Below are 13,169 nucleotides of genomic sequence, written 5' to 3'. Positions count from 1 at the left end.
TTGTAAGTTTCAAAGGTCGATCCCTTATCACCGAGAGGGTAAGACTTTCCTCACGTATTCCCTCCCAATCCTTAGTCCTTCTCTTACGAGATCCTCTACTCTCCTGTCCTTCTTTCGTCTCATCCATAACAGAATAAGACCTAATAGCGCCATATCCACCAGAAAGTGTTTGATGGCGATCCATATAAACCAAGCCAGCCATTTTCTTGGAGACCTTGACTTCTTGCCCTGGTATTCTCTTCCCGTAGCAATCTGCTCTCTCAATGCTGCGATCTCAGCTGTCATTTTCACTAGCGCTTGTTCCACACTCTTCCTCCATTTCGTCTTGTTGTTTTTGCCGTCGGTATATACCTCTTCATCTTCACCATTGCGTCCCAACCGTCTCTCAGATTCCCTTTCCGCCTCATCGTCCTGGCTCATTGGACTCAATACTCTCATTGCGCCGTCGGTCCCTGACACTGGTTCTAGAAATTGTCTCGGTTGAGTCGTATACGATGGCACGCGATGGCCAGGCGAAGATCCCGTGGATGATGGAGTATTATTTTTGATTTGATCCCAGACAAATTCTAATTCCGCAACCAATTCTCTCGCATCTCTGCATTGCCACATCTGAAATTAGCTTATTCTCAATCCCCACAGATTGCGCTCGAAAAGCAGGAGATCCATGACTTACGCAGTAGTACTAGCATACTTATGCATAGTATCAATCAACGCTTCAATATACCTTCTCTTCGCTTCTGTTCTACTAACCCCTCTCTGCGCATCCCACGCATCCCATTTATCCCTTTCCCTCTTCAATTCTTCTCCCTGTAGTCCCGCCTCGCCATCTTCTCCCTCACCTCTAGAACTCGGCCGCATCATGACACCATCCACATCCCCCTCCATAGCTTGTTTGTATAATCCATAGAGACGTAATCGATCTGCAGGAGGGGGCCGCGATGCTCCAGTCTTGGGTATCTTTTTTACTGTGTTGAGCGCGTGGACGAATACTCGGTCTGGCATTTTGGGCAGAGTCAGACTTGTACAATTGGGAATCTCTGCAGCAGTTCGGGACAGATTTGGCAGGATAGGGTAGATATGTATCGTCATCAGGAACCGACAGCGCATTACTTACCCACAGAATCCGCCATCTTATCTCCAGAGCGTTCCTTCCTCTCTCATCTATTCAGCATAAAAGGTCCCAGCCCAATGTTATAAATCAACGGCTTGATTCTCGGCCAGGAAATGCGATCTTCACAAACTTCGAGCAAATGTTTCAAAAAGTAAAGGAATATTATTATAGATAGCAAAGTGGGAGATCTGAAATGAAAAGAAAAGCAAATATTAAATGATAATCATGCGCATCTTTTCGCGTTTGTACCTGCAATGACCAACCGAGGCTCGAAGAAATGGAGTAATTGCAAGGATCAGCGGTGCCGGAAAGGACCGCGCTAGTAATCTTACCTTGAGATCGTTACTTACACCCCTGACTCGGGGACTTTTTATATGTTGTGAAAGGTTGCTTTGGAGTGACAATATGGAAGAACAGAATATATTGCAGTTCCTGAGATACGGGAACATGAAACATGTAGAAGTGTCAATTGACAAGTGTTTGTAAGGATTCTTGAGGGTTTTGACTCAATGATCCACAAATGATGTTTTCAGCGCAAGGGGAACAACCAGTAAAATGATAACACACATTAGTTGATTGCTTGAGAATGGATCCAAGGTCGCTGAAAGTATGTATGATGGATGCATTCGAACACCTCATGAACGCCTTCACACAAGTAGCCCATGGAGAGGCGGATATGTTAATTATTTCGTGTCCTATCGGGAAACTTGATTCTTGGGTATCTATTCCCTGCTAACAAGTGACTTTTCAACAAATGCACTGTAACGAACCCGAACTCATGTTGACCGCTGCAACCCAAGCAATCCTTATTCATCTATGAATATCCCTCAAGATGAGAGCCTTTACTGACCATTCGACTCAAAGGTCATAATTTTCCTTTTGTAGTTGTTGGTCATGATCAACTTTCTTCTTGTTTTTGAAGCGCAATTCTTTCTCTTTCCTGTTGTGTATCGTAGATCTTCTTCTTCTCCAAGTACTTGGCCATCATCTTCTTGTTATTCAACGCCATCTCTGCGGCTTTGAAGCCAGCCTCTTTCTTGCCATTTGCACTTCCAAACCCAATCTGCTTGTCAACTTCACCCCATCCATCAAGAAAAACGCCCACTGTAAACACTGCGAGTTTAGTATTCTTGTCCTTCTTGGCTGTTCCAATATCCTTATACGTCAATTTACTGACTTTCGAACTGAGGGCCTTTTGTAATTTCTCTTTGGGATTAAGTACGCTTTTAGTTTTTGTCTGGACTTGGTCAACATTTCCTCTTAATCTCCATAAGGGGCTATCCAATTTATCCTCATTCCGCTCTTCTTGTTGGATTTCTTTCGACAATACCATGGCCCAAAGACTTTTCAGCCATTCTGATGCACGGGAAACTCCATTTTTCGGATCTGAGAGCACGATAGCTGCGACATACGCCTCAAAAATATCTCCCATTGCTTTGACTTTTTCCGGTTCTTTCATAGGATGGAGAGTATCTTCTGGCAATTTCGCGCGCTTTTCGAAACCGTATTTTCGTGCGAAATCAGCCAAAGTGACATTCTTGACGAGTCTTTCACGAAGTTGGGAGCATTTTCCGGGCAGTAAGGCAGGGAATGTCTGTGATATGAGAAGGGTAGAAATGGTGTAGATATATGCATCTCCTACCCATTCTAAGCGTTCATAACTCAAATCAGCAACGCTACCATTAGTACGACCATGGTGAGTGAAGGAAGCCAGCTCAAGAGTAGGATCATACACTTCTGGAAGGGGTGGAAGTTTTGATGGAATGGACGACAAAGTCCATGGTGTAATTTGTAGAGCTGTTAATATTTTCCCCGGGTTTCCAATGACAGGTTCTTGAGATGAACTTTCAACCTTAAAGTCCCGAGAACCACTATGGCTGGTATTATTCAAGTATGACTGCACTTGGTCTCGTAATGTATTACGAAGTTCGTTTGCTCCTGAAAATGCTGCACCACCCATCAAGGCCTCAACTTCGCCCACATCGTCTTCCCCAAGAAGTTCTTCTAATGCACCCAATAATTTGGAGATTTTGTTATGGGACGAAGAATCTATCTGATATTTGGATTAGCGTTGTGGATGTATTCAAGAAATTTGACTTACGTTTCTTTTCTTGTGCTCCTTACCGCTGCCATTCTCGAAGGGAAATGGACGCTTAGATGCCATTTCTAGCTTGACTGGTTTTCCCAAATTTGCTTCTGAGTCGGATGCATGCACCATTCCATTACAATGCTTGAAGTGCAACTGACTGTTCACAGTAAACGTCAATGAAGTGAAGAGAGGATTACCCAAAAGCGATTTTATCGATGAAAGAAAAAAATGTGTTAAGATTGTTTAATTGAAAATTGAAGAAATCGTCAATTATCTACATAATAGAAGATTCAAAAGCTCGCGAGCCTGAACTTCGAGAAAGGCACGTGATAGCCGGATCAATCAAGGCCCGAATTCCCGGACAGGGCCGCTAAAATCCACTGAGTTGATGAACAACCAGACTTGAAAAGTAAATCCACGCCCATATCACTAAACATGTCGGTCGCGAAGTCGAGAGTGCTGGAATTGATGAAGGTATTGATCTGTCTAATTTCAAAGCCGGGAACTTGAGACTAATCTCAGTTGTACAGGTCCAATGCCGGATCTTCTCAACCACATTCAATCCTGATAGACTTCGAACAGGAAACAAGATTCTTCGACAAAGATTAAAGGGACCGGCGTTGGCTGCATACTACCCACGAAAGATGGCTACGATCAAGGATCTGCAGAAAGCTTATGACGAATATGACGTCGAGACCTATGATGACGCCGAGGAAGATAGATTTGAACATATTACAATGTATGTGTATCATGTATACCAGTGTTTGAGAACTCCTTCTAATTATAATGTAGTCTGAAAGCGAGAGGAAAGGGAGCACCAAAAAAGAAGAGGACTGCAGAAGGTATGTGGTTCACTGCAGGCATGATGTTATCTACTAACAAACTCAATCAGATTCCAAGAAGTTCAAGGGAAAGAAGAGGTAGATGAGGATAAGCGTTATATCCTGAACATAACTTGTACAGCATTTTACAACTGTAGCATTACTGGCGTTTGGAATCAGCTCTTGGGACGGGGCTTGGTGGAGGGTTTCCTGAACTATTGCCAGGATCTTGAACGCAAACTGCAGAAGCTCAGTCAAATGAGAAAGATTATTATGAATCTGCATATATTGCTCTTGAAAGCGTTGAAATCTCGGCTAGAAGTCACAACACTGCAAGTGATTGCAGCCTTGGAATGAACTAGCTTCTTCTATGGTTACGAAGCATTGAAATCACGCCGATTTCGATTTCAAATCCCTCCCTGTCAGCTTATGGCTTCAACTTTCCAGATCGTGATGAAAGTTTGAGCCATAGATGGTTTCTTTCTATTGTAACGTGGAAGTATACAGTAATCAACGGAGGTCATGTGTGTTAAGTACTATTCATACCTACTACCATCTCTAGGCATGATCAGAGGACATGACGACCTGTCGTGCTTTCTACAAATTTATACAAGTCGCTATTTCCTTATATCACCATCATGGCAAGACGGTATTCTCAAAACAAATCGTGGTTTGATACTTCGGCCCGAAAGGTAATCTAGATTCATCGAATGTAAACTTTGGAAGTAGTTAAGATTCTTTCAGAGAAGTTATCCATGTGGGAATTTAAGTGATATTAGCACTCAGAAGAAGAGGCAAGAGCAACCATGCTGGAACTTTATATTCATCGAGCTTTCCGGATTTTCTCTCTTGCAGTACTTGATTTGTTTTCCTCTTTCACGGAGCCTCTTTACTTGCGTCTCCTATTTACCTGATCGATAGAAAATTCTGCCCATCTAATCATGCAAAGACTTTAGAGTTGAAATATGCGAGACGATAGAGCGTAAGATTCTCTGAGTGAATATAAAGCTTGCCGAACACCCGCACAAAATCACTTTCGACCTATTTTTTTCTCATCAACGACGGGACCTTCTTTCTTTCTTCAAACCTCAATTCCAAATATAGTGAATTATACTTTAATTTTTGCATGCCATTTGATAAAAAGGATAGAGCAGCTGTAAAGGATAGACGTTACTTCTCTATCTAAGTCTCCTTAGAGCTACGACTCTCATTTGTTTTTTTTGATCCTCCATACCTTCATTTCTCTTCATCTACTTTCAACTCATCTACGAGCGAGCCATTCAACAGTCAATTTCGATCTATTCAGTCAGCACAATCTGCGTTGGATTCTTACTTTCCTTTCAAGCGACTCATTAAGATATCTCACAAGCAACATGGCTTCCTCAGTTGCTTCCAATGGATCACCAACCCTCCGTCGTACAATCGATCGTAGCAGCCATGAGAACCCTGGATTCGGTGACGATGCTGTTGACAAACTAACAACAAGAATAGTGAGCCTACCTCTTCCTCAATTCTTCCGTCTTTTCCCTCATTTATTGCCGTTTCTGTGCCTCTGACACCTAATAAAACTTTACCATTTTTTCTCGAGTGAGCTCACTAGCAGAGTCCTCACTGCTTACCTTCCAATCAAACGCCGTCTATGCAATCTTGTTTTCTATATATCTCGCATATCTTACTGACCAATATCATTCAGGACAATGCTAATACTCTCAAAAAGGCAGCTACAGCTCTTTCTACAAACAAGTTGGGCAACCAAGCTGCTCCTAAGGTAACAAACCCCTCCACACAATGCTTTAATGCATACTAACGGATACAGAAGATGAAGTTAAGCCACGATACTTTCACTGCCCCTACTACCACAGCTTCGTTCCAATGCCCCACTTTCGACAACTCGCCAAATCCTGTTGATAAATTATTGGCCAAGCTTTCGGAGCAACAAGCAGTTCTCAATCGCCAACATGAAGCTTTGAGGAACTCGGATGACTATAGTTCGAACAATTCACGAACTCTCGACTACTGTTCTGCTCCTACTTCTGTCCCAATTACACCTGCCACGGAAAACTTTGACTCTGGCACAGCAACAACTGCTCCAACTACTCGTCCTCAGAGTCGTGGCGATGGCGATAATCAGCCTAGTGCTGAAGAGGTTCTACGTCTCAAGATTGAGTTGGAGGCTGCAAAAGGAAGAATTGCACGCATGGATCAAGAGCTTGCACAAAACCGCATTACAAAGCATACTATTGACCAAGCTATTGGTAGTGTTTCTGAAGCAGACTTTCCTCTTGGAAACGTTTCAGACCCCTCTGTCGGTATCCCCCCAAACCATTTCCGTCCTCACGTCACTCGTGAAAGCTCCTGGGGCAACCAAGAAGATGCAAATTCTGACCATAGTGATGCTCTCTCCGCAAGTGGCTACAACCGTACTCGGGCTATTTGGGGCAATAACAAACCAAATTTCCCGAGTGCTCCACCAATGCCTTCCTTTCAACCTTCTGGTCCACATACTGCTGGACAATGGATGGGTCGTGGTAGTTGCAATCAACCATTCGTTGAGCCAAACATGGCATTTGGTGGACCACCTCCAAATACCTTTCGTGGTGAGAGATATGAGCATGATATGGCAATGCCCGGTGGTGGAATCCGTCGTAACAATGGCAACAGATTCAACAACAATCGTAATCTAGGTTCCATTCCTTACTCGAGCAGCTCAAGCTCCTTTGAAGGTTTCACACCAGCTTCAAGTTCTTATGGATCAATGGGGGGAATTCCAACACCACTGGGCAATCAGATGAACATGGATATGAATATGGGAAGTGGAATGTACTCAGGCTACCAACCTCAGCCAATAGGCACACCTCTTTCGCCACATGCACCAGAGTTTACTTCAGCCAGTGGAACATGGAAGACCGAGGTAAGCATCAATCAATTGATTAGGTAGCATTAACTAACTTATCTTCAGTCGGTCGCTAATGAAGGCCACCAAACTTATCTACCAACCACTGAGCCATTGAACTATCGTCGTCTCCTGGACAGAACCGTCAACTGTAACTGGAAGTATATTGTTGACAAGATTGTTTGCAATAATGATCAACAAGCTTCGATCTTCTTGCAACAGAAGCTCAAGGTTGGTACAACCGAGCAGAAATATGATATTGTCGAGGCTATTGTTGCCCAGGCTTATCCTCTAATGGTCAATCGCTTTGGAAACTTCTTGGTTCAACGATGCTTCGAGCACGGTACTCCAGAACAAGTCATCAAGATTGCAGAGGCTATACGTGGCAATACTCTCAATCTCTCCATGGATGCTTTTGGTTGCCATGTTGTCCAAAAGGCTTTTGATTCTGTTCCAGAAGATTACAAGGCTATTATGGTCCACGAACTGCTCCGTAGAATTCCAGAAACTGTCATTCATAGATACGCTTGCCATGTCTGGCAGAAGTTGTTTGAACTTCGCTGGACTGAGTCTCCCCCTCAGATCATGAAGTACGTTAATGAAGCTCTTCGTGGTATGTGGCATGAAGTCGCTCTTGGTGAGACTGGTAGCTTGGTGGTTCAGAACATCTTCGAGAACTGTCTGGAAGAAGACAAGGTATGTCTGTATATTTGCCTCATATCGAACTGGGTCTAACTGTATCATAGCGTCCTTGTATTGAAGAAGTCCTTGCTAGCATTGACATTGTTGCCCATGGACAGTTCGGTAATTGGTGTATTCAACATATCTGCGAGCATGGAGCACCAGCTGATCGCAGCCGGGCTATTGACCATGTTATCCGCTACGCTTCCGAATACAGCATGGATCAATTTGCTTCTAAGGTTGTCGAAAAGTGCCTCAAGATTGGCGGTGTCGACTTTCTTGGTCGTTACCTTGATCGTGTTTGTGAAGGTCGCCTCGACCGTCCCCGCATCCCTTTGATCGATATTGCCAGTGATCAGTATGGCAATTACTTGATCCAGTACATTTTGCAGCACTCTAACCCACAACATCGAGAAATTGTCGCTTCTCATATTCGCAAGCATATGGTCTCCCTTCGTGGTTCAAAATTTGGTTCCCGAGTTGGTATGCTCTGCACCAACCCTGCCCTTCAAACTCGTCCAGGCCCAGGCTCTGGCCCTACAATCAGCAGCGCTCCACCACCACGTATGCCACCAACCAATGTTCGATACGGTAGTACCTACCGCTAAGCTACTTACAACTCATCATTTGCTTTTCCTGCTTTGTCATATTGCCTTTTGTGTTCGGGTCTTCATACGATCTTCACAAAGACAAGATTTTATGCAACCAAGATAACAGTACAACATATCCTCCGGGGCTTTTTGTTTTCCAACTTTCAGTCTCTCATATCTATGAAAACCTTACATTGGTTCTACATTATTCAGCAGATACAAAGTCAAGCTTGTATTGTCCACACTCTCGCTGTAAATTGGGATTTCCCTTCGTCGAATTACGACATGTTCATTCTGTTTAATCAACATTATCTTCGAAAAGCTATTCTACCATAACGAGTCATCCTAAGCTGAGGATTATCTTCAGTACTTTGGACAGATCATAGTTACTACTTTTGCATTACGTTATGCGAGAGGTGATATGTTTTCGAGTCTCTTATCGCCAAAATCTTCTCTTTTTATCGACTTTTGAATCATCCATTGTGTGGAGGTTTACTCCGCTTTAGTGTTTGTTCTCAGATCGGATACACTGTCTCTCCCTTCTTTTTTGTCAGATAAAAATGTTTCGGTGTGGTAGAAATTAATGTGGTGGAGAGGTTTGATCATACTCATATACTTCATTGTGCTCTTTCTGCTTGTACTTAAACAACCAAAGAAACACCAAGAGCTTTGTTATATAGTCACTCATTAGTAAATATAAAGCTTTTGGTCAATAGAATCCAAGCAGTCATGCATGCTCACTAAGAATAATGTAATGTGTATAAAGAATGAGTAACTTGATGTTTTGTAGGATGACACCGCGTAAGAGGACAGAAACTTTGTGAAACTCAATTTTAACTCTGATTTTGGAGGTACAGTACAATGAACTAAACGCCAAACCATCTCGTTCCAGGTCATAAAAATACATGCCCGTCATCCATCAACACTTCAAGCATACCACCCAAAAGCCTCATATTTATCAAACCTTTGAGGCCCCACTCCCAATTTGGATTCCAATCATCAACCAATCAATCATCCTCAATATCATCATCGCTCAAAACAAATTTCTGCTCCAACTGCTGCACAGGCATTGCTCTCTGACTACTAATTCCCTTCTTCATTACCACCCCCATGTTCCCACCTCGCTTCTCCTTCTTCGGCGTGCCCATACCATTATCATTGGGTTTATCGGTGGCCCAGTTTACAGCATCGGGATCGGGAGATTCGTCATCGGAAAGAGAGGCGGGATCGTCGGAGGTTTGCGCAGGACCAATGCCGGCGAAGGTTGTTATTTTGGAGAGGGAGGCGAGGAGGGGGTTGGATTGGAAGTTTGTGATGGTGGAAGCGGATGAAGAAGAGAATGGGTTGCGGGATTGGTGGGGGGAGGATTTGGATTTGGTGATTTGGATCATGTAGGGGAGACGCTCGAGGAGCATTTCTGTGCGAGCGGAGACGCCGAGGGTGAGGAGCGGTGGGGTGTCTTCTTCTTTTGGAGTGTTGGGGTTGGAAATGGATTTCGATTGTGAAGATAATGAGGCAGCGGTTTTGATTTTCCAGCTTTCGACTGTGCCAGCTTTAGGACGAGCGAATGCTGCGGCGCCAGATGTAATACTTGACGAATGCGTATTCGTAGGATCAATTTCTCCTTTCATTAAACGCGTGACCCAGAGATCTAACGTACTTTCCATTTCTTCTTTCATGCGCCAGAGCTTGAGACTGGTGGGATAGAACATTTTATGTGCATCGCCTGTTTTGCCAGTTCTGAATCCGGCTGCTGCAGGTGCTTTGCGGGATACGGGGTGAGGGAGTGAGAAGAGGATACCGCGGACGGCAATTTGAAAGGAAATTTCGTCTTGGCGGAGAATGTCGCCTCCGGTTCCTGTTATGCCCCCACCGAAGCCGGAGGATTGAAGAGAACCGTCCCAAGAGGGACAGAGGAGGTCACTGTCGGAGAGGGCATCGATGCAACCATTGACGTGATCGAGGGATGAGAATTCGAAGGAAGAGGGCGGTGCTTCGCATGAAAGGATATAATTCTCATGGAGAGCAGCGATAAAGGTTGGCGTGTCGGTGCCAGTCTCGTCGATAAGCTCGTTTATGCCTACTTCAGATTTTTTGGGACGAGAGTGATGAGATATGAAGTGTGGCAAAGATTCCACATTGTCTGATACCTTCCCTTCACGCTTGTTATAAACAACTTTTCCGACGGCATGGAAGATTCCCAAGCTAGCTTCGCGGCGAGTGATCAGTTCTAACGATTCCTCTTCCATTTTTGTCAAAGATGTATCTTTGCTTGTTTTCTTTCCCTTGCCAAAAACAACTTTGCCTCCCCAGTCATCGACGTCTCCTCTTAGACACATAAACTCCAGAGAGCCAATTGCACTTCTAATATCGCCCACCTCGCCAAGCTTTTTCAATACCTGGGGTCCCGGTGTCTTTTTTCTGCCTGATTTTCTCGACTCTTTTTGTACCACTGTCTCAAGAGCTTTTGCTAATATAGTCGGGGCAATAGCATTGAATTCTATCACTCCTACTCCCGGATGCTGAAGAATTTCTGGCCCAAGAAGGCGATGAGCAGTGAAGCTATCTGCAGACGCCGAGGTCGTTGTAAGCAAGGTTTCTGATACAATCATTACCACAGGAGTGATAGGATCACTTTTAGCTTTAGGATTGTATGATATTGAGAGAGGAGGAGTATTAGAGGCAAGGTATTGAAGTATCGCAGATCGAAATGATTGCAAGGCACTCGAAGAACGTGTGAAAGTGTTTGGAAATTCTTCGACTAGTATAATTTGCTTCCTTCGATCCAACGGTTTTACCTCTGCTTTCGCTGGAATATCTCCATGGTCGTCGGTGAATAAATCTAGTTGACCAAATTTTCCACCCCGACCCATGAACTCCTCAAATTGTGCAGCCATTGACTGAAAGCCGTCTGAGGAAGGGATCGATCCAACAGGGTTCCTCCATTCTAGAACATCACACCCCATATCTTTCGCTAATAGCTGTACTGTTGTGGTCTTTCCGGTTCCGGCAGCACCTTTCAAGATCAATAACCGTTGTCTCATCTGCCCTCCTATAACATTATCAAGCCAGGTTCGAACATCAATTACTTTCTTCTTGTGAACTCCAAGCTCTTCCAGATTATTTGGCCCAAAGCGTTCAGCCCAAGGTCGTATATCCTCTTCCTCAGCCACACGTTCTATTATAGACCCCTGAGACGGTATTACAAATCTTTGACTGGCGCTGGGTGTGTTTGTACCTGAATTTGTGAATACGTTCTTTCCAACTCCCCGTTTGGCGGCTTGCCCAACAATGCTAATTGCTTGCGCTCGACTCTCTCCCACATCGTCATCATCTGATATTAAATCATCTATTAAATCAGCCTCCTGTTGAATATCTCTCGAATTGAGAACCTGAATTCTTTGTTTAGGTATCGTCTCGCCTTCCGTTTCTGCCTGCTGCCTCTGTGATTGCCTTGCAAACAACGTATTAATATCTACATTCTGCCGCTTTTCCTCAACTTTTCTTCTACTTCTTGGTTTCTCTGGACTTGTACTCGGACTCTTTGTAGTGGACTCCTTGCGATGATTTGGTAAGTGGATCGGGGCAGCATTGGGAGGATAAATGGTCGCTTTTGTTGGAGGTTTCAAAAAAGAAGAAGATCTCGTGGAATTACTGGATTGCGACATAGACCTTGGGGCAGGCTCAGAAGAGCCCGATCTTTGTGGAGGAGAATGTGCCAAACTGCTCAATCGACTTTTGAACTTGTTCACCTGAATCGATTCATTGTCCTCGTTATCAGAGGAATGGGGAGAGGACTCAATGACATTGCGCTTCCGTCTCTTAGCTGGAGGTGCCATGACGGCAATAATGTATTCTTACCGGGAAACATAACCTTACTCATCAGAAAGGTTGAAGTATGGTGGGTCGACGTGTTAGTTGCCTAGAAGATCGAATGGAATCTCAATCTTGAAATGCATTGCAACATCAAACATTAAGCTTATCTTATCTCTAGTCACATGACTGTGTGATTATTATGTAATCTGTGCCTATAGCCAATTTCAGACCGGTACAATAACTCCTCATCCAATACTGTTTACCTTACTCATTACTCGTTTATCATACTACCGTAGGTACAACCAGCTGCACGTTTCTATCATCATGTTTTTATTAGATCGAATACAAAGTTGTTTCCCGGTCACTCATTCGATAGAGATATAAACCCTGCGCAGCAAAATTGCACGACGCATCGTGGGAGTGTTTGAAAGGGGGTTCAATCCACTCTGAATTACAGCCAAGGTTATTATGTTTGGACGAAAGCCGATGAAATCCTGATTAGAGAATTGAAATTTTATTCATCTACCTGATTCTGATTCGAGGCCAAACGACTTTGCCGTGAGGATTTTACGTAGTGCCGATCTATTCTGTATATTTTAAGTGGTCGCATGGAGCTTGTCTATTTCCTTGACTTCCAGTGTGGTCAGCAATCACTAGGCTATGCAAATTACAGAGGCTGAATTTTGTTGTGGAAATCATGTCTCGTGGTTCAGTTACGGTGTACCATGAATCGTGGCTATACAGCCCAACTCTGCATACTTGGCGGGGCCCCGCGTTGGGGAATATTTGTGCTGTTGCCTTCATACAAAGCATATGATTAATTTATGCGAATAGAGACGGGATATCTCAGCGCAAGCGAACAAGTCATTTCGAAGTTTGTGTTTTTTAATATAAATTCCTTTTCACATTGATGCTTCCCCTTGCAGAATGGGCTTGTCGCTCTTAATTTTCATTGGAAGTATTAGACAAGCAAGTCAATTGTTCACCCGCCCTACGTACTGCCTTGAAGACAATTGGTATAGAGTCTAGTGACTTGTCAGCCTCAACTTCTAGAAGCCATCCTTTTCCTTTGGTACAAGGGGAATGCTGTATCTAAAATGTCAGACTACACACAAACTGTGCCATTCAGGATTGAAGTGCTGCCTTCTCGTGCTTTACGTTCACGCAC

General features: G+C 43.9%; 5 protein-coding genes across 5 annotated transcripts; 2 read left to right on the top strand and 3 right to left on the bottom strand.

Annotated features, from left to right (window-relative positions):
- Window positions 1-27: 27 nt before the first annotated feature.
- Window positions 28-1,002, bottom strand: Bfra_002329 (putative acyl binding family protein; the record flags this gene model as incomplete). The annotated part of the gene is made up of 2 exons (XM_037332751.1): window positions 28-595; window positions 674-1,002. The coding sequence occupies 2 exons, from the start codon at window positions 1,000-1,002 to the stop codon at window positions 28-30; spliced, it is 897 nt and encodes a 298-aa protein (XP_037194879.1).
- A 1,007-nt stretch (window positions 1,003-2,009) lies between these two features.
- On the bottom strand, window positions 2,010-3,395 carry Bfra_002328 (putative ribonuclease 3 protein; the record flags this gene model as incomplete). Its single annotated transcript, XM_037332750.1, has 2 exons — window positions 3,213-3,395; window positions 2,010-3,164 (listed from the first exon to the last, which is right to left on the bottom strand). The coding sequence occupies exons 1-2, from the start codon at window positions 3,327-3,329 to the stop codon at window positions 2,010-2,012; spliced, it is 1,272 nt and encodes a 423-aa protein (XP_037194878.1). The 5' UTR covers window positions 3,330-3,395.
- A 240-nt stretch (window positions 3,396-3,635) lies between these two features.
- Window positions 3,636-4,124, top strand: Bfra_002327 (putative mitochondrial 37s ribosomal protein rsm27 protein; the record flags this gene model as incomplete). Its single annotated transcript, XM_037332749.1, has 4 exons — window positions 3,636-3,674; window positions 3,731-3,939; window positions 3,993-4,042; window positions 4,093-4,124. 4 exons carry the CDS (start codon window positions 3,636-3,638, stop codon window positions 4,122-4,124), a joined length of 330 nt encoding a protein of 109 aa, XP_037194877.1.
- A 1,270-nt stretch (window positions 4,125-5,394) lies between these two features.
- On the top strand, window positions 5,395-8,203 carry Bfra_002326 (putative pumilio-family rna binding repeat protein; the record flags this gene model as incomplete). Its single annotated transcript, XM_037332748.1, has 5 exons — window positions 5,395-5,511; window positions 5,715-5,789; window positions 5,838-6,932; window positions 6,981-7,610; window positions 7,661-8,203. The coding sequence occupies 5 exons, from the start codon at window positions 5,395-5,397 to the stop codon at window positions 8,201-8,203; spliced, it is 2,460 nt and encodes an 819-aa protein (XP_037194876.1).
- Window positions 8,204-9,192: 989 nt separating this feature from the next.
- On the bottom strand, window positions 9,193-12,024 carry Bfra_002325 (putative cell cycle checkpoint protein rad17 protein; the record flags this gene model as incomplete). The annotated part of the gene is made up of 1 exon (XM_037332747.1): window positions 9,193-12,024. The coding sequence occupies one exon, from the start codon at window positions 12,022-12,024 to the stop codon at window positions 9,193-9,195; it is 2,832 nt and encodes a 943-aa protein (XP_037194875.1).
- Window positions 12,025-13,169: the final 1,145 nt, after the last annotated feature.

Source organism: Botrytis fragariae (genome assembly GCF_013461495.1).
Source record: "Botrytis fragariae strain BVB16 chromosome Unknown tig00000012, whole genome shotgun sequence".
Taxonomy (NCBI): domain Eukaryota; kingdom Fungi; phylum Ascomycota; class Leotiomycetes; order Helotiales; family Sclerotiniaceae; genus Botrytis; species Botrytis fragariae.
This window is presented reverse-complemented; position numbering and strand designations above follow the sequence as displayed.